This window comes from Martes martes, assembly GCF_963455335.1.
Source record: "Martes martes genome assembly, chromosome: 15".
Taxonomy (NCBI): domain Eukaryota; kingdom Metazoa; phylum Chordata; class Mammalia; order Carnivora; family Mustelidae; genus Martes; species Martes martes.
Genome location: NC_137903.1, coordinates 3,740,687 through 3,759,586, shown reverse-complemented (window position 1 = coordinate 3,759,586; position 18,900 = coordinate 3,740,687). Strand labels below are relative to the sequence as shown.

Genomic DNA, 18,900 nt, shown 5'->3' with positions numbered 1-18,900 from the left:
GGTAGTCTAGTTCTTTATGTTTAAAGCAGATTTCTTACAGAAAGCATAGAGTTAGGCTTCACTTTTATGTTAGCAATCCGGTAATCTCTCTCTTTTATGGGATTGTTCAGACCATTTAATTTTAAAGTAATTATTAATAAGGTTAGGCTTAAATCTAACATCTTGCTATTCATTTTTCTTTGTCCGTCAGTTTCCACTTTCTTTGGATTAATGATGCATTTATTACGATTCCATTTTATCTCCATATTTGTTAGCTACAGTTCTGTGGGGTACAAGTCTATGGGAGATGTGTGCATATGTGTTTGTTCTAGAGTAGTGATTCACCAATTATGGTTTTAATAATGCTAAGACATTATTTGCCTTTTTAATATTCATTCTTTTGTAAGTGCACAGTGAAATTTTCCACATGATGTGTGAGAATGCCTTTGCTCTAGTGGCTAATAGAATATATACTTGGATATTCTTTTGTTTTAAAAATTTTTGTTTCAATTTCTGATATGGTGACTATTAATAGATATCACCATATGAGCAAAAGCTCTTAGGGATCCTCAATAATTTTTGAAATTATAAGGGGATTCTTAACTATAGGGAACAAGCTAAGGGTTGTTGGAGAGAAGTGGGCAGGAGATGAGCTAGATGAATGATGAGGATTAAGGAGGGCACTTGTGATGAGCCCTAGGTGTTATCTATGTGATGAACCACTAAATTTTACACAAGAAACCAATTTTAGAAACCAATTTTACCATGTATGTTAACTAACTAGAATTTAAATAAAAGCTTGAAAGGAATTAAAAAAATATAAGAGGATTCTGGGAACAAAAATTTAAGAGCCACTGTTCTGGGATTTAAATATATAGATATTTAATGCATCACATTCTAACTTTATAAAAGCATACTACTTCATGTGTAGAATAAGATCCGTAAGCAGTATGTTTCCATTTCTCCTATTTTCTCCTTTGTATATCGATGTCACACATTTTAAATTTACATATGTTATAAATCCCACTGTAGATTGTTGCTAATTTTGCCTTACCAGTCGATCAGCTTTAAGAGTAAGAATGGAGTAAAAAAAACCTTTCATATTTATTCTATATGTATTCACATACATTCATATATTTCGTTCTTTGTTCCTTTGACTACACTGATATTTTTACCTCGTAATTTTTCTTCTACGTGGAGAGCTTTCCCTAATAGCTCTTGTGGTGCGGGTCTGCTAACCCCACATCCTCTAAGCTTTTGTTGGTCTGAATGACTTCATTTTGAAGCACATTTTTAGCTGACACAAATTCTTGGTTGACAGTTTCTTTCTGGAATTAAAGATGCTGCTGCTTTGTCTGTTGACTTGTGGGGCTTCCGACTTGGAGTCTGCTCTCACTACTATCTCTGCTCTTCCCTGTGTAAAATGCCTCTTTCCCCTGCTACTCTTTTAAGCTCTTTATCACTGGCTTTCAGAAATTTGCTTACAATATAACTTGGTGCAGTTGTCTTTGTTTGTTGATCCTGGTGATCACTGAAGCCCCTGGAACCTCCAGGGAGTACTCTTAAGCTGGAACTGATTTCATGATGGGAAGAACGTCGTTCTTCTGGTCCACTTTGGTGGGAGCTGATGTTAACTACTTGGAGCCCTATGTTGAGCCTTAGGGATTTGGGTCTCCTGCTTTTCCACCCCCTTGTCTTAACCTCGGGGAGTCTCCTGACCTGCACGTGTAAGTCTCAAACATGCGAGGAGACCCCCTGTACATCTCCAGGGCTCTGTGTGTGGTGTCCTTCCTTGGCCCCCTGCTCCTCGAGCGTGGGTGGTCTTGCCTGCCCCGGCTCACTCTGCCTGCTCAGCTCAGTGTGACAGCTGGTTTTGTGTGACGTCACCCCGGCCCTATAGCCCAGAGACTGCCCTGGACGTGGGGGCACATCTCATTTCCTTCCCTTCTCTGAAGAGTCACAGTCTTCTGCCTGTGATCTGGACGTCGTCATATGTTGTAGTTTGTCTTGTTTTCTAGTTCTTAGGGTGGGAGAACTGGTCGTGTGGTGATAAATCCTTTCTGGGCAGAATTGGCGATCTGTTGGATTTTCTGTTTATTCCAGAAAATACATGTTTTTGGAACCCTGAGCAGGACCCACATAAAGTCTTCTGTTTTCAAGTCTATGTACCGCAGACTATACCACACCCCTCACCACCACACAGACACACCCATCCTCCCTGACCACGTATGGACGCTCCGTCTCAGGACATTCTAACTCCCAGGAATTTAGGTGAATTGCTACACTGACAGCGTAAAGCAGCAGCCTGATGCCTTCCTTTCTCTCTCCCAGGTCACCAAGAGGACTAAAGGAAACTGATGTTACTGAGGACAATACTCATCCTTTCTCTAACTCCACCACAGGGCACTTTGCTGCAGAAGATGTGGCCTCTAGGGTCAAAAGTTTGAATGACAGTATGGAGTCTCTCCAGGCTCGGGCCGGCAGACGGCAGAATGATCTTGAGGCCAATGTCCAGTTCCAGCAGTATCTGGCTGACCTGAATGAGGCAGAAGCATGGATTCAAGAGAAGGAACCTATCGTAGACAGCACTAACTATGGGGCTGATGAAGAAGCAGCTGGGGTAAGGGGGCATGGGGGTAGACATTGCCTAGTTCTCACCAAATGGTACCGAATTAGACTGTGGGACGGCTGCAGGTTCTGTGAGATTATTTGGGTGTTTCCAGAGTGATAATCTTTGGCCTTGCTTTGGTTGGGATAACCTCGGAGTTGACACAAATCCTAAAATGTACACTACATTTTCCTGATCCCACAGAGGTTTATAGATTCCTTAAAGATTATCTAAACCCCAAAGGGCATGGCCAGAGATGATGCCTGTCTTGGTCCATCCTAAATTTCCCAGAATAACCTTGGGCTTTCCCAAACCAACCATGGTTCTAAGATATATATAGTTTCATTACTTTATTGACATAAAATCAAGCAGACATGTTGGGACAAGAACCTCAAAGGTCATAATTACCCTCTCTGTCTGCTTCTTGTTTTGTTCATTGTCTCATAATAAGCCAGCCTAGTGTTTAACAAACCTTCAGCACTAGAAGTAATTGTGGTGGGCATCTAAAGTCATGCTAGTATTTAATACCAAAAACTAACATCGTTAGCAGCGCCCTCTTCCAGCTGGGATGCGGGTCGATAAAACACTTGTACAATGGTGACTTCATTTTCATTAAAGCAAAAGTAGTGAATGTATTGAAATTTTCGATCATTTAATTCCTAGTTTCCTAATACTTGCAAATTTAGAGTTAAACAAACAAACAAACAAACAAACACCTCTCTTTATTATTATAGTGTCTCTTACCAGGAATTAGGACGATTGATACAATCCAAATAACAGCCGAATGACTCCCGAGAATGCTTAGGGCTCTTCCCGTACTCAATTCTAATGTCCCCTCATCGACAAATCCAGGCTCTTCTGAAGAAGCACGAGGCCTTCCTGGTGGACCTGAGTGCCTTTGGAAACAGCATGCAAGCCCTGCGGGACCAGGCGGCGGCTTGCCAGGTGAGAAGGTGGAGATGCCAGGAGCCACACTCCCCGCCCGACGAGAGAGGATTCTCTTTCTTACTGGCGTGTACGTCCAATAACCCAGGAAACAACTGCAAAGGAAATCCTAAGTCCTCTGGGCCTTTTAAGCAGGAACGGTAGCCTCTCCGCAGCGTTCACAGATTTAGTTCTCAAGGGGCTCTCGGTGAACGCAATCGCACGCTCATCGATGTGCTCTCGCTTTCCACCTTCCTTCCTTTGATATTTCCGTTCCTGCTTCTTTCTGCCCCCTTACGCACACCTCTCCTTCTCACAGTCCCTCCTGATTCCTCGTCTCCCTTCCTGGTTGTTTGCATACACTTATGAAATGTCGACCGTGCACAACCTTGAATAAAGCGTAATCCCGACTGCGGGAAAACTCCGGTCTATTAGGAGATCAGAAAGTTCGGCAAATAAGAGCACATGACAGACATACGGACAGGAGGAAGGGTCTCAGGGAAAGGAGCTCCCCTCACCAGGAATAAAACTGCTGGAAAGTAGGAGGATCCTCACGGCTGAGGTGAACCAATTTATCTGGGTTATTTTTAAAGATGGTTTACCGTGTAGATGCGAAGGGCTTTTCCAGTCAATAAGGTATGAGCGCAAAAGACACAAAAGCCCAGAATACTCGAGTGTGTTTGGGAAATGGGTCCTGCGAGAGCTGGAGAATGTGAAGGTGGTCAGGAAGGAGCCCGCGCTCAGAGCTTGTCCTGAACCGCAGCCAGGCTGGGACCCACTGAGTGACGGGGCGTCTCCTTGCGGTAGTGGAAGGAGAGAGAGAGGCTCTGGGTTCATACTGTGGGAGCAGACAGCAGACGTGGGTGGGACGGGCCAGGTCACCGTGTGTGCACGAGCGTGGGTGCCATGCCTTCCTCGGGAACCGGTGGGAGAGTGCCTTGTGCCTGGCGAGGAAATACGGTGCTCCAAGGAGATAAAATCAGGAGGGTCTGTAAGGGAGGCACACATCTTTCCCTCTGACGGGAAGCAGGCGTGGGCCACGGCTTCCAAAGGCGTGTTGTACTCCGTTCATTCTCTCAGAGGTCTGATATGTGCATAAAATATAAATCAGAGAAGGCTACACCTCGGAGAGCAGGTTGCTGGCTAAAGAGAGGTCCAAGATCTCGGATCTCAGTTTACGGTGTCGGTTTTTACAATTCTGTGGGCTTTCCTGTGCTCTAGGTCACCCATCTCTTAAAAAAAAAAAGTCTACTTTCCCTGATATAATAATTCAAGAGTGAAGGGGTTGGAAGGGTTGTCAGTGAAGGCCTGGGGAAGGCAGAAGGCGATGGGAGACAGTGGGTTTTTCACTTTCTCAAAGAGTCTTCTGAGATGTTGGGGCGTAGAAACCTTACTACCTGCTTTACACCCCGGAGGCTCTGAGCACTCCCTACGTTTCTGACAAACTACACACTCAGTGGCTCATTCTGTGTTCATGCCTCCCAGCCTGCCCGTCCCCTCAAGGGTCAGGGGGGCACCGTGCGTCTGAGAAGGGCTGGTTGCAATCTCCCTCTGGCTGGCGGCCGAGTGGGACGGCCCAGCCCGAGGCTCTCCTCTCCCGTCAGCTGGGCTCGGCTCCCCACCGAGGGGCTGGAGAGAGACGTGTTTCGAGCCGGCGACTGACGGGATCTGCTTCCTGCTCTGGTTCAGCAGCAGCAGGCAGCGCCGGTGGAGGGAGCCGCTCGAGAACAGCGGGTGGTGGCTTTATACGACTTCCAGGCCCGCAGCAACCGCGAAGTCACCATGAAGAAAGGCGACGTCTTAACTCTGCTCAGTTCCATCAACAAGGTGACCTTCCCTTCTAACCTTCTTCCCATCAGCAAGACAGCTCCTCCATGGTCCACCCTCCCAGCCCTGCCAGATGTCCATATTTTGCCAGAAGAACATTTTCTATGTTTCTCTCTTAAATCACCATAATTTATTAAGTAGCATCTTTCCTCCGGGTATTTGTAAGGTCTTGCGTATATCCTTTGGGGTTATACTGTTAATTATAGCGAAAAAAAATGAAGATTCAAGAAGCCTAAGTAAGTTGCCCAAAGACATAGAAGCTATGAATGGCAACTCCGTGATCCTAATTTATCCCTTTCTCCTCATCTCTGCTTGTCCCTCCTTCATGCCAATGGTCCCAGTGCTGGAACAACAATGGCCAGGGTGAGGAGGAACCTGGAAAAAAGAGAAGTTTTTTGTTAACTCGGGTTTCTTTAACATGTGAGGAACAGGTCTGTGAAAGAGCCTGTGAGACTAGGGACAAAACATCGGCTCTTTTCATAAGAGCTCAGATGATTTTTTTTTTTCATTTCAATAATTTCCAAAAATTATTGGGAAGAAAAGAAGAGAATCTAGGATATTGTTGTCCTAGGGTGAGCGAATTTTTGAGAGGCAGGATGGATGGTCCATGAGCAAATAAGCTACATGCCAGTCCCACTTTCTCCCTGCTCAGCCTTCTTCCTGTCATCACGTCGTGCCCCAAGGACACTGAATCTGGAATGTTAGTTCAGTAACCCCCCAGATTGCTCTGTGGGGCCCAGGGTGATACTGGAACACAAAACATCCACGAGTGAATTTTAAGGCCATGCACAATTTTTAGGTGCTCTGGGAGAGGTGGAGAGGAGAGGCCCAGGCCCACCGTAGTCTGGCCTGTGCCTGCAAACTTAGTTCTAAGAGTTGAAGCCTCTCCTATTTGTGGTTTTTCAAGAACTAAAGAAGGAGTGGGGATCTTTCTCTCTCTCCAGGACTGGTGGAAGGTGGAATCTGGTGACCACCAAGGCTTTGTGCCTGCTGTCTATGTCAGGAAACTGGCTCAGGATGAGCTGCCCACGCCCCCACAGCGGCAGCGAGAAGATCCGAGCAGCATCGCCCAGCGCCAGGAACAGATCGAGAACCAGTACGTTTTAGAAGCAGGAGAACTGGACCCTACTTGGCTCAGTATTTCTTATTGGCAAAGACACTTCTCATGACTCTGCTGTTAGATTAATGATGCCATTGTAAATTCTCAGATTTTACGAGCCAAAAGTCAACTTTGGGTTCTTGAAAAACTTCAGTTTTTGTATGAGAATGATGAAGGCAATTGCCTGAGGTCAGGCACTTCATGGAGCCACTCCTTCTGGTTGCCTGACCAGCATTCTGAGGTTATCAAAGTCTTCTGACTTCCACGTGAACTTAGTTACCCCACCAGCTTCTCACCCAGGTGTTGGCTGGCGTGTGAACATCTCACGTCTATAGAATAGGGGAAGTGTGATGCCAGTCACACTGTTGGAACACTGACATTTGTATTGTTTTTAATGGAACCCTGTGTGTTTGTCTCTCTGCTCTCAATGCTGTTTCCTCCCAGCTTTATTTCCTCCTCTCCTCCATTCTTCGTTTGATTTTCCCTCTCTCTTCTTCTTGTTCCTTTTACTCTCCCTGCTTCCACTCTTCAGCATTTCTTCCACGTTTCACACCACCATTCCCAGTCTCTCTGTTTCTGCACACAGGTACCGCTCCCTCCTTGATAGGGCAGAGGAGCGTAGGCGTCGTCTGCTGCAACGCTACAACGAGTTTTTGCTGGCCTATGAGGCGGGCGACATGCTAGAGTGGATCCAAGAGAAGAAGGCGGAGAACACCGGGGTGGAACTAGAGGATGTCTGGGAGCTGCAGAAGAAGTTCGACGAGTTCCAAACGGTGAGAATGAGCAACCTTCTCCTCCAGATGGCTTCGGACAGTGACCCCGCTTCCGTTTATCCCACACATTCTCCTAAGTGGTTCCTCAACTTCGCATTTGCTGAATATCCTTCCCAGAGCTGCTGAGAGTCCCACGTTTCAAATCTCCCTCTGGGTATGAGATGTGGAAGGGAGATACAGAGGGATCAGTGGCCTTGGCTCTGCAGCCTACAGTCCCTGACACTCCCAGGCCCTCCTGGAAGCAGTGGTCTCCTGAGCTCTTCTGCAGTCATCCCACACCATGCTTCGTTCTGGGATCCCAGGTTGAGGTGGGAGGCTATGCGACTCTTCAGAAGCTCTTAATTATGGGGCAGAAGCTGAGATGGGAAAGTGGGAAGAACTTATAGCTAGTTTCTAAGTTTCTACCCGCCTAAAACCATCCATCCTCCATTCTCACAGACTCATCCTACACGTTAGCTAGCAGTGAATATAAATCTCTTCCTTCCTTTCTTTTTCTTATGATGTTTTCTGCATAGAATTCAAAGACACACATAGGTAGATGATACATAGATAGATAGATAAAAGAATGGATAAAGAGGTGATAGATGATTGATATATGGATAGATGGATGGATGGACAGATGGATGGATGGATAAATGATAGATACTTAGATGATGGATGGATGGATGGATGGATGGACAGATAATAGAGAGCTAGATGATAGGTAAATAGGGATTTCACATACACATATAGAATGTATAAGGAAAGAGGAAAGTGAAAAAAAGGGAAGCAAGGACAAAATTATGAAAGAACACCAGGAATGACACTCCCATGAGGAAGCTCATTTAGAGGCCTTTGTAAAATGTAATGGGTGATCTCAACCCCACAAGCATCGTCATGAGCTCCTCAGAGCTATTTCTTGTCACACGCCTTAACACGAGCCGATTACAACTTAGTCCATGGAGTTCTTTAGAGGACAGGGGAGTTTGTATTGGCAGGAAAGCACCGGCTGCAGTTAGGTAATCCAGGAGAGATTTTTCAGAAATCTCAGGAATTGGATGTGCTCCACACTCCAGAACTTGGCAGCTCTCTTGCCAAGTTCTCAATAGCCACTGGGGTCAGGGGGTTTAAGGCTCCTCTTCTTAATGGCAGATCGGAGGGTAGCTTCTTGTGCATTGCATGTCAGGTTAGCGATATTAATATTTAGGGCAGAGGGGGGCAGGCAGGTATGAAGATTCCTGAGAAGGGGATTTATGCTGCTTTGGACGAATTTTCCCACCCAGGATTTGAAGGCCAATGAGCCTCGGCTGAGGGATATCAACAAGGTGGCCGACGATCTTCTCTTTGAAAAGCTTCTAACACCAGAAGGAGCTCAAATACGGCAGGTCAGTAGGACTCCCTCCGTGGTTTCCTCACCGTCCGACGGAGCTCAGGGGCCCCGTTTCGCTTTGATACACTCAACCTCATGTTCCACAGATCAGCTAGGACAGGCAGAAGATAGAAAGTTGGCTTCAGGAAAGGTCAAAGATGATGGCTCAAGTAGTCCTCCCATGTATGTATTTAAACTGATCTGAAATCTATAAATTGCAACACATGTCTCCCTCCTCCCCACATCTTCACTTACAGACACAGAAAATTCATGCTCATATACATAAATATAAAGAAAATGGAGGGAAGAAGCTATAGCAGTGGAAAGGGGCTGGTCAGGAAAGCTGACTAGAAGAGACAGGCTCTGATAAAATCTGATGAAAGAAGGAGGAAAACACAGGTCAGTACAGAGGAGAGGTGGGACGTTCTAGACCTGATTTAGACTGGGACCCTTCGTTCCATGGAAGATCAAATGAGCATGAGTGGGATGTTTAGTCCAGCTCTCTGGGTTGTCATAAACCAGGGAAGAGCAGTTCTCCGCCTCTTTTCAGGTGGTTGAGGTGGAGTAGGAGGGAGAAGAGATGTGCGTAGGAATAATGCGCGTGCTCTCTGCGGAAAGTAGAGCTCTAAGCGGTGGCTTGGTTTGGTCCCTTCAGGATGCATAAATATAAGAGCCGCTAACTACCAAGGCAACATGCCGTACCCATCTTCTGGAGGTTGGTATGTCGTCTCTGTAGCAGTCAGTGTCGGTTGCTGCTCTAGGGTTGGGTTTCCATTCTGGAACATCATTTGGGGAGGGAAACATCCCTTTGTCCACTGCAGGAACGAGAGCCGCCAAGCACTCCAGAGAGGAAAGAAACCTATTGAAGTTTCCAAAGTAGGTCACACAACAACAACGAGCATTCAAACATCATTGGGTCTTTGGACAACACTGAGCCACCTGAGTTAGCTTTCTAGCCGACACCCATTGTGTCTACCTCTTCCAGGAGTTGAACACTCGTTGGAACTCCTTGCAGAGCCTTGCAGAGGAGCAGCGTCAGCTGCTGGGCAGCGCCCACGCGGTCCAGGTGTTTCAAAGGTGAGATGGTAACCCTGAGAGGCAGTGCTTCTCTAGAACCCACTCGAAAGCCCGAGCCTGGTTGCTGCAGGAGAGGTATCGCTATGACTAGAACATGCAGAGACTAGATCGGCGGAGGTCAGGTGATTCTGTAGCCAATTCGTTACTCGGCACATGGGGTCCTCCCGGACAACCAGCTCGAATTTTCTAGTGCCTGGTCTTGGATCCTGATGCATAAGTAGCAGTTTTCATGATAGGTAATGAAACTTGGAGTAGAGATAAGAGGTTTATGTAATTTGTTTCAGAACTAGCCATAGACGGCAGCCAGCCACAGATACCACATTGGTTTCAACTGTTGATTCAAACCTTTTTTTATGTCTGATTCCAAATCTGTGTCTGCACACACATAGCTAAGCAAGCAAGCAAACAAGCAAGCAAATGGTAACCAAACACCTTCACTGGGTATAAACATACTTTTGAGTGTTTGGAGCAGGGAAACAGAGATGCACAGGGTGGCTGAGCAGTCAGGTCCCTGGGCCCAGACAGGCTGCACCAGTTAGTAGCTGTCTACCCTTGAGCAGATAGCCTCCTTCAGGCTCTGGTCTTGCCTGTGGAAAGTGGTCACAGTAGCTTTGCCTCAAGTCGTAGGTGGGAGGATGAAGTGAGCCTATGTTCTAACACATCAGGAAGGGGGCGGGGATGAGTAGAAAGGACGTCCCTGGAGTCAGCTGGGCCGCCTGAGGAACACACTGTCACCCTCAATCCTTCACTCTCGTGAGCCAGAGAAGCAGATGAGATGAAGGAGCAGATCGAGAAGAAGCGCCAGGCCCTCCAGGTGGCCGATCCCGGCTCCGACCTGTTCAGCGTTCAGGCCCTCCAGCGGCAGCACGAGATCTTTGAGAGAGACTTCATGCCTCTGGGAGAAAAGGTGGGACATTCGCTCCCAAGCTGTTCCAACACATCCCTCTTCACATCGATGCCTCTGTGTGGCCTCCTCTGTGTTTCTATTCCCCAGTCCCTCCTCTCACATTTCTCCTTGTCTTACTCCGTACTTGATCTTGTACCTGTCCCTAAGACGAGGGCACCCAAAGGACATGGCCAGGACCTCAGAACATGGAGGGAAAACATCCTGAAATGACCTCTGCTGTCCAAGCACCTCTTAGTGGCTTCCAAGTGCCTAACCTGTATAGAAGGCCTGCAGCCTCAGACCGGGAGGGACTGGCCACCCCCAGGATGATCTGGGCTGGGTGTGTTGCAGTTTTCTTCATAAGGAACTGATAGAACTTAATCCTACTTGACCTACAAGAAAGCTCTGGAGTTTGCCAGGTGCAATCTGGGATAAATCAGGGGCATCCTGCAGGTTGGCATTATCTTGCAGAAAGGGCACAGAAAATATCTATATTGAAAAGGTCTTCACATTAAAAGTCAGGACCCTTGGGTGCAAAGTTGACCTTGCCACTTATCAACAGGTTCACTTAACCATTTGCCCAACACCCTCTCATCTTAAAAAAGAAGTTTGGTAATGTCGAGTTTGACTACTTGAGGAAGTTACCATGTGTACTGAAAGGGTTGGCACTATTTGATGAAGTGGCAAGATGTGCTCTTACCTCCCTGACGTCTACTTGAGGAGTGAGCATTGCCAGGGCTCAGAAGCGGTATTTCGCTAAGACTAGGTATGGCTCTAACTGCTGATTTTCAGAGCTCTTGCGTCTCCTCAGGTGACCATGCTGGTGGAGACAGCAGAGCGGCTCAGTGAGTCCCACCCAGATGCTGCTGGTGACCTACGGAGGCAGGGGACGGAGCTGAAGGAGGCGTGGGACAGCCTGCTGAAGGGCTCGGAGGAGCGGAAGGAGAACTTAAATGAGGCCCAGAAATTCTACACCTTCCTTATGCGAGCCAGGTAAAGCTCCAAAGGCAGGCTCCGCCAGGTGGGGTGGGCCATGCCCATGTCTGGCCCGTGCAGACCTTTTAGAAGCAGCCTGGATATGGTTGCTCTTTACTCCTGGTTTGGAGGGTACATCCACGTCCAGATCGTACCTTGGTCGAGGCGCAGAAAGCACAGCCCCAGTAGTTCAAGCCCTAGAATACCCAAGTTTGAACGAACATGACACCACTGAGGCCAATCAAGTCAGCCTAGAGCATGTACGATACATGGGGCGCTGTGTGGAGTGTTGTAGACAATGGGTGTTTTCTTCCTACTGGAAAGACAGAGAAGAGCACAGATACCCACAGTCAAACACAATACAGCCCAAACGTGCATCCTAACAAGTGCACGGAACTAGCATGGAAAGGTACGAGGTTAAGAATGGTGTATAGTATGTTCAGGAAGTGGGGGCAGCCGGGGCACAACTGTGCATATCAGAGGGCTCAAGACAACTGTTGGGGCATAAGCTTAGACATGTTAAGATAAAATCCTGAGGACTTCCGTTGCCTTATTAGAGACCCTAGACATTATCACAGTGGAGCAAACAGACACTTCATCTGTGGAACAGCTTCCGTGTTCTGCCCCATCACCGTCGTCTGCTGGGAGGAGCATTTGGAATCAAGGATCCAAGAAGTAGTTCCTCACAATGTTATACTTTTGCGGGAAAAAAATTATTTACTTTTGGTAAATAAATGCAGTTCCTCTTGGCAACCTCCTCCCTACTTTGGCATCTCTGGGACGCTGTAGTTTTTCATACAATATAAATAAATAGCGTCCACAGCCACCCCCCAAATCATACCTGCTCACAGCTCTCTGTACATACAGATTCTGCTCTGGCTTCAGACTCAAGTCAGATGCCGCCTCCTTCCCTCGGTGAACTCCACCCTTCAGTATGCGGCGGTCATACTCCCTCTGTCCGAGCAACTCTGACACTGGCTTTTATCTCTTTATGACCCTCTGCTTTCCAGGCTGTTTTTGAAACAATAGGTTTTAGCCTCTTGTGTTTTGTTTGCTTTTTTTTTCCCTTTACTCTAAAGTGTGAATTCCTCTTCTGCAATGTTTGGTACTTAGTAAGTACCCAGTGAAACTTACTTGTTTAAGTGAATACATGAGTTTATAAAAGAAAAGACCCTTCTGCCCTAGAGTGGATGTTTGTTTTTTCTTCAGCAAGAGGAAGGAGTCTCTGTGTGTGATGCTAATATGCATTGTTAACTGTTATTTATCCTCTGGCTCATGGACCTTAGCTCTCCTTGTCATTCCCCTTGACTGCTGACAGTAAGAAGTGGGCCCTGGTCTCATCAACAGCATGGGGAGAGAGAGAGAGAGAGAGAGACAGACAGACAGACAGACAGATTACATAAATGTGTGTGTACATGCATGAGTGCGTGTGCATGTGTGTATATGTGTATGTGTACACACATGCTGGGAATCAAAGTAAGAATAAAGACATACTTTCCTGAGATTCCATACAAAATGGATCCTTAAACCCAAGAATTTACTCCTCATGTACAAGGATCATTTAGAGTAATGGAATATGTATTGGTTGAGGATTTGAGTGTCCGGGTTCTTCCCAGACATCTGTTTTTACTTCTATTACATGGATAAATCACTTACATTCTCTAGGCTGACCTCCTCATTTCCAAACTGAAAAGGGAAGAGTTCCCAGAATTCTCTACTGGATTATTACAAGAACGGAAAGAGATAATACATGTGAAGACATTTTCAAACATAAGGGATTGCCATTATTAAGTCAAACAGTGTAAACAACAGAACTCAGTGATCCGTCACTGACCCACAACACCCAGTGCTCATCACAATCGTCCACCCTCCATCTAGCCATCCCCCACCCACCTCCCTCCTTCAACCCTCAGTTTGTTCTTTATAGTTGTGAGTCTTTCATGGTTTTCTTCCCTCTTTCTCCCCCCCCCATGCTCATCTGTTTTCTTAAATTCCACATATGAGTGAAATCATATGGTATATGTTTTTCTCTGACTTATTTGCTTAACATAATACACTCTAGCTCCAGTCATGTCATTGCAAATGGGAATATTTCATTCTTTTTGATGGCTGAGTAATATTCCATTATATATAAACACCACATCTTCTTTATCCATTTATCAGTCAATGGGCATTTGGGCTGTCTCCATAGTTTGGCTATTGTTGATAATGCTGTTGAAAACATTGGGGTGCCGGTACCCCTTCTCATATTAACTAACTAGAATTTATGTAAAACTTTGAAAAAAAATAAAAGCTTGTCAAAATTAAAAAAAAAACATTTCCAATTGGTTTCTAGTAAATCATCTTTATCACACTTGTCTTTTTTCTGATTTTCCTTTTACTTGGAATTTTTCTTAGGCATTGTTATCAAATTCGAGAAAGTGTCTGTCTGTCTTCATCTCCATAATTTTATATTTTTATCTATTTCATTTTTAAAGATTATTTTCATTCCTTATACACTAGAAGATTCATGTGCAATGAATTTACAATAATAAATTTGCTTTTTAAAACAAGCAAACAAAAACCATTGTGAACAACAAACCTAAGATCTGTGAAGCATATAAAGCCTGATGGAAGGTGTGAATCCGGAAATATTTTCTAGGGAGGAAAAAGCCAAGGACTGATAGCCTTGTTGCAAGCTGCATGGATTTCTTGTCAATCCAAATACGTCTATTTCTCTAGGGACCTGGAGAACTGGATCAGTAACATTGGCGGCTTGGTGTCATCAGAGGAGCTGGCTGAAGATTTAATCGGCACGGAGATCCTGCTGGAGCGACACCAGGTCCGGCTGCAAAATCCACAGCCACTGACCACTTGACCTCCCAACCTTCCCTCACTTTGCAACATTGTTGAGATTCCCCTGGTGCCACCAGCCTCTTCCTTTTTCCAACACAGGAGCATCGTGCTGACATGGAGGCTGAAGCGCCCACCTTCCAGGCCTTAGAAGACTTCGGTGCAGAACTTATAAGCAGTGGGCACCGTTCCAGTCCTGAAATTGAAGAAAAGCTTGAGGCGGTCAGGCTAAAGAAGGACGACTTGGAGAAAGCCTGGAAACAACGCAAGAGGATGTTGGATCAGTGTCTGGAGTTGCAGGTAAAGCACACTTGACCCCGTTAAGAAGGATTAAGCTCAGTCTGTTCCTTCTGTGCAAGTTTGCACAGTTCCTGCAGGTGCTCATGTCACTGGGCTTGCCCTCCTGTAGGTGCAAGGGCATTTCTTGGCTCTCTGCCATTGTGCTCTCAACATCGTGGTGTTCTCTGCTCGTATTCCTGTTAGAAGGACCAAAGTGGGGATCTGCTTTTGGCACGAGAGAGGGTGATTATAATGTATTTATTGATTGAGAGTTTGGTTGATTGATTCTTGTTGAGAACCTGCTGGGTGTGGAGTCCTGGAAACACAAAGATTAGTAACATAACATCCCTTTTCTGAAATAGTGAAATTAGATGTGTAGACAGACCATTCAGGAACAGAAAGTGATTATTAATAAAACAAAATGGTGAAAGTTTTAAGGCTAAAGAAGTCTGAGTGATTAGTGCCGGTGATGGAAGAGACGAACAGGTGACTGGTGGCCCTGAGGGTAGTGGTTATGATGGTCCTAAAGCAATAACCAGCCAGCATCGGCTAGTTGCAGCATATGGGAAATGCACCAGGGGAATAGAGTGTAGCTTAAACAGAAACAATGTGTTTTCAGGGAAGAGTAAAAGGTACAGAATAGCTAAGATCAACTGTGTGAGTGTTTCTTGGAAGAACATAAGCAACCCTTATGGGATCCCTTATATTAGTGTTACAGGAGAAAAATAGATCATTTCCTCTGTCCCCTGGATTCGATATAACTTCTACCTTCATTTCCCATAGTTGTTCCACGGGAACTGTGATCAGGCTGAGAGCTGGATGCTAGCGCGTGAGAATTTCCTGAGGTCAGAAGGCCATAGTTCCTTAGACACTCTGGCGGCCTTGGAGAAGAAACGGGATGATTTGGACAAAGCAATCGCTTCCCAGGTAATAACGACCAATGCAAGAGTTCCAATAACAAATATTAGTAATGATAACAAAGATTCTATACATGTATGTGGTTTTGTGATTTACAAGTATCTTAATTCCCATTTGCTTCTTAGAGAAAACTCTGAAGTAGACAGCGCAGTTCATTCACATGGTGGCTTAGTCTTAACTCAAGTCACTCATGGTCTCGGACCAACTTACCGCCAGCCCAGCCTTTTACAACTTTTAGAATTGGAAGTGACTTTATATACTGCTTATGCTAACATCCCAACCAATGCAGGAGTCACCCTCTGCCATGGTCATGGGAGGAGTCTGTTCTTTAGGGAGGTCAGTACCATAGGGACTCTGTACCACAGGAGCTCAGTATCGTAGGAGTCACTACCGGAAGAGTACATACCACAGGAGCCCCTCTTAGTGTCACTACTAATGTTTCTACTCCTGTTGAGTTAAAAGCCAGTTTCATGGCGTTTACTCTCAGGCCCTCGTTTTGTTCCCCTTTGTGAAGCCACAAAGGGTGTCTTTGTCCTTTTCTAGGAGAGAGTCTGGGATTCCGCCGAAGGCCTAACCTCCGGACATCCGGACTTTTTTCTTTTCCTCTATCTAGGAAAACAAGATCACTGAGCTAGACCATGTTGTAGAGCGGCTCATAGCGGATGACCACTATGCCAAGGAGGAGATTGCTGCTCGGTTCCAACGGGTGCGAGACAGGTCAGGCCTGAGCAGGTGTTCTGTGAGCTAAGGAAGATGTAGCAGAGTGGCTCTTTGCTAGCATGGAGGATGGAGGTCACATTCTCAGTTCTTTTCATTTCTAAATGCCTAAAACTATCTTGACACTTGGAAACATTCCTGATCTAGACTCACAGAACGAAAGGCGTGGAATACAACTTAAAAATTACTGACTTAACCAGTGTGTTTTATATTTGAAAATAATGAGACAATGCAACAACTAAACCTATGTGCATAATACGTAATATTAGATGCAATATATATGTTATATAATATGTATATGTACACTCTATGTGATGTAGTATATAGCATATAACTAAATAATATATAGCTATGTTATATATAGCATGTAAATCTGTAAAGAACGAGAGAAGGGACAGGTTGGCAAATGAGAAGATCGCAGATATGGCATCAAACTTGCTGGATGGGTCGAGGGCAGAGAGCGCTCTAGTCTCTTTCTCCAGGTGGAACGCTCTCAGAGAACTGCTGACTGCTGAGCTGACAAAACTTGGTGCCTATGCTGACCTCAAAAAGTTCCACCATGACCTTGAGGACCTGGAGGAATGGATCAGTGAGATGCTGCCCGTGGCCTGCGATGAATCCTACAAAGATCCCACCAACATTCAGGCAAGTTCGAAATAGGAATCTTGGAAAACTCTAGCATATCCAGATTATTGGATGAAGGGTCGCCTCCCTACACAAAACTCTTGCTCACTGTTGAGACCCCTGCCAGCCCTCAGGGGCTTCTGAGGGGTGAGTCCTTCGGAAGCCCCGTTCGTTATGACGGAACATTACTCTTTCTTTGAAACAGAACGTATCTATCTTGCTTCCTTAGATTACAGACTCATTTAGTTTCTGCTTTCCCTTCAGAGAAAATTCGTGAAGCACCAGGCTTTTGAAAAAGAGGTCCTGGGCCGAGCTGATGAGGTAGAGGGAGTCCGCATTTTGGGGGAATCTCTGATTGACCAGAAGGCATGCGACATCAGTGAAGAGACCATGAAGGTGGGGATTCTGCTCAGGGTGGTCTGGGCTAAAGGCACATGAGGAGAAGCCTCTTCTTCCTTCAGCGTTTCCGTGGGTGGGGATGTGGAGTGTGTTCTTTGGGTAACGATCTTCCCTCTGGCTGCCACATAGAGAAGGCAGGAAACCAGGATGCTCAGACCTTATCACTTCTGTCAAACTCAGTAGCTAGAACTCTGAGAAAGTTCTAGACCTAAGTCCTAAGTGTTGTCATGCTTGTTTGATGTTTTCTATCCCTACTGCCAAGAGTTTTGGCACTTAGGCACCAGGCTCTGTAAGCAGCCCAGGACCCTTTCCTCAAACTTTCTTCCAACACCTCCTATTGTTTCCCAGACTAACTAACTAACTCACTAACTGGTTAAAAATGTATGGCATTCAAGGGTTGGTGGATTTTGGCTCGTCCCTAGCTCCTAGCCCCCTCCAGTATCCTTTGAAGTTGTCACAGGACTCAGCATCCTTTGAAGTTGTCTCAGGACTCAGGATCCTAAAGACCATAGTGATCCCCCAATTTCTTTGGGTTAGGGTCAACTGAAAGAGCTGAAAGACCACTGGAACTACCTGCTTGAGAAGACAACTGACAAAGGACAGAAGCTCGAAGAGGCGAGTCGCCAACAGAGGTTCAACACGGGCATCCAAGACTTTAAGTTCTGGCTCTCAGAGGTAATTGCACTCCGAATCATGGGGGCATGTGAGCTTAATAAATATGTGCCAGTAAATGGATTATGCACGAACAATTTCCTTGACTTTCTTGGGAAAAGTTGGGGGACGTGGCTGCTAATGTTCTCCTTAAAGGCAGTTTTCATCTTGCAGCTTCATTGCATTTTCCTTTATTTGCAGGCAGAGACACTGCTGGCCATGAAAGATCAGGCCAGGGACTTAGCTTCAGCAGGAAACTTGCTCAAGAAACATCAGCTGTTGGAAACAGAGATGTTGGCCCGAAAGGTAAGCAGTGTTGGAATCTCACTCCTCTGGGCAGAATGGAAATGGTTGCGACTGCCCTCTCTCATCTCAGGAGGCCATTTGAAAATACTTTCTTTCAAAACTGACCTTAGCATTCTTTATCAGCAGTCATTATAACCAGATCAAATCCGTGAGCTGCAGAGCTGTGGCATTGATCACTGCGAACCAATTACCATGAAACTACAGTTCTAAGGAAGAGAATCCAGGAAGGGGATCCTAAAGCTATCTTGTCTACCTCTTAATGATGCATTTGTATAAACTCACTATCTTCCAAAGCTCATATTTGATCTGGCTTGAAAGAAAGTTTATTTTATATAATTATAGAAAGCAAAAAAAAAAATCAGAGTGTGATGTCATGTACAATGAAGTTGAACTATACATACACTCTGGAAATTCTCTGGAGAATTCCATTTACCTTCCAATATCAAGCAGAAATGTGTCTTGGGAGCAGTGATAAACATGTTGGCAGATATTGATTTCATCCTGGAGAATTTTATATTATCATTTTTACTTGGTGGCAGAGGTAGACACAGAAAGGACAAAAAGTCAAAGGCTTTCTAAGTTCCAAAGCTTTAGGACTTGATGACATTCCCCATGACAACACTAGAAGGGCAGACTTAGAATGAAAACAGACAGAAGAGCCTGGGTGTGCTCTGGACA

The 18,900-nt window shown here is 45.6% G+C and overlaps 1 protein-coding gene across 1 annotated transcript in view; it reads left to right on the top strand.

Moving 5' to 3' along the window:
- Positions 1-18,900, top strand: part of SPTA1 (spectrin alpha, erythrocytic 1) — a gene marked incomplete at its 5' end in the record, with an annotated part of 61,096 nt that overhangs the window by 21,880 nt on the left and 20,316 nt on the right. Inside the window, 17 exons of the mRNA XM_080824150.1 lie at positions 2,382-2,599; positions 3,440-3,532; positions 5,201-5,338; positions 6,283-6,434; positions 7,024-7,210; positions 8,473-8,574; positions 9,544-9,635; positions 10,398-10,542; positions 11,333-11,514; positions 14,218-14,317; positions 14,431-14,628; positions 15,391-15,534; positions 16,139-16,242; positions 16,725-16,887; positions 17,131-17,262; positions 17,803-17,940; positions 18,118-18,222. Of these exons, the coding sequence (XP_080680276.1) occupies positions 2,382-2,599; positions 3,440-3,532; positions 5,201-5,338; positions 6,283-6,434; positions 7,024-7,210; positions 8,473-8,574; positions 9,544-9,635; positions 10,398-10,542; positions 11,333-11,514; positions 14,218-14,317; positions 14,431-14,628; positions 15,391-15,534; positions 16,139-16,242; positions 16,725-16,887; positions 17,131-17,262; positions 17,803-17,940; positions 18,118-18,222 (2,393 nt within the window). The remainder of the gene's footprint in view (positions 1-2,381; positions 2,600-3,439; positions 3,533-5,200; positions 5,339-6,282; positions 6,435-7,023; positions 7,211-8,472; positions 8,575-9,543; positions 9,636-10,397; positions 10,543-11,332; positions 11,515-14,217; positions 14,318-14,430; positions 14,629-15,390; positions 15,535-16,138; positions 16,243-16,724; positions 16,888-17,130; positions 17,263-17,802; positions 17,941-18,117; positions 18,223-18,900) is intronic.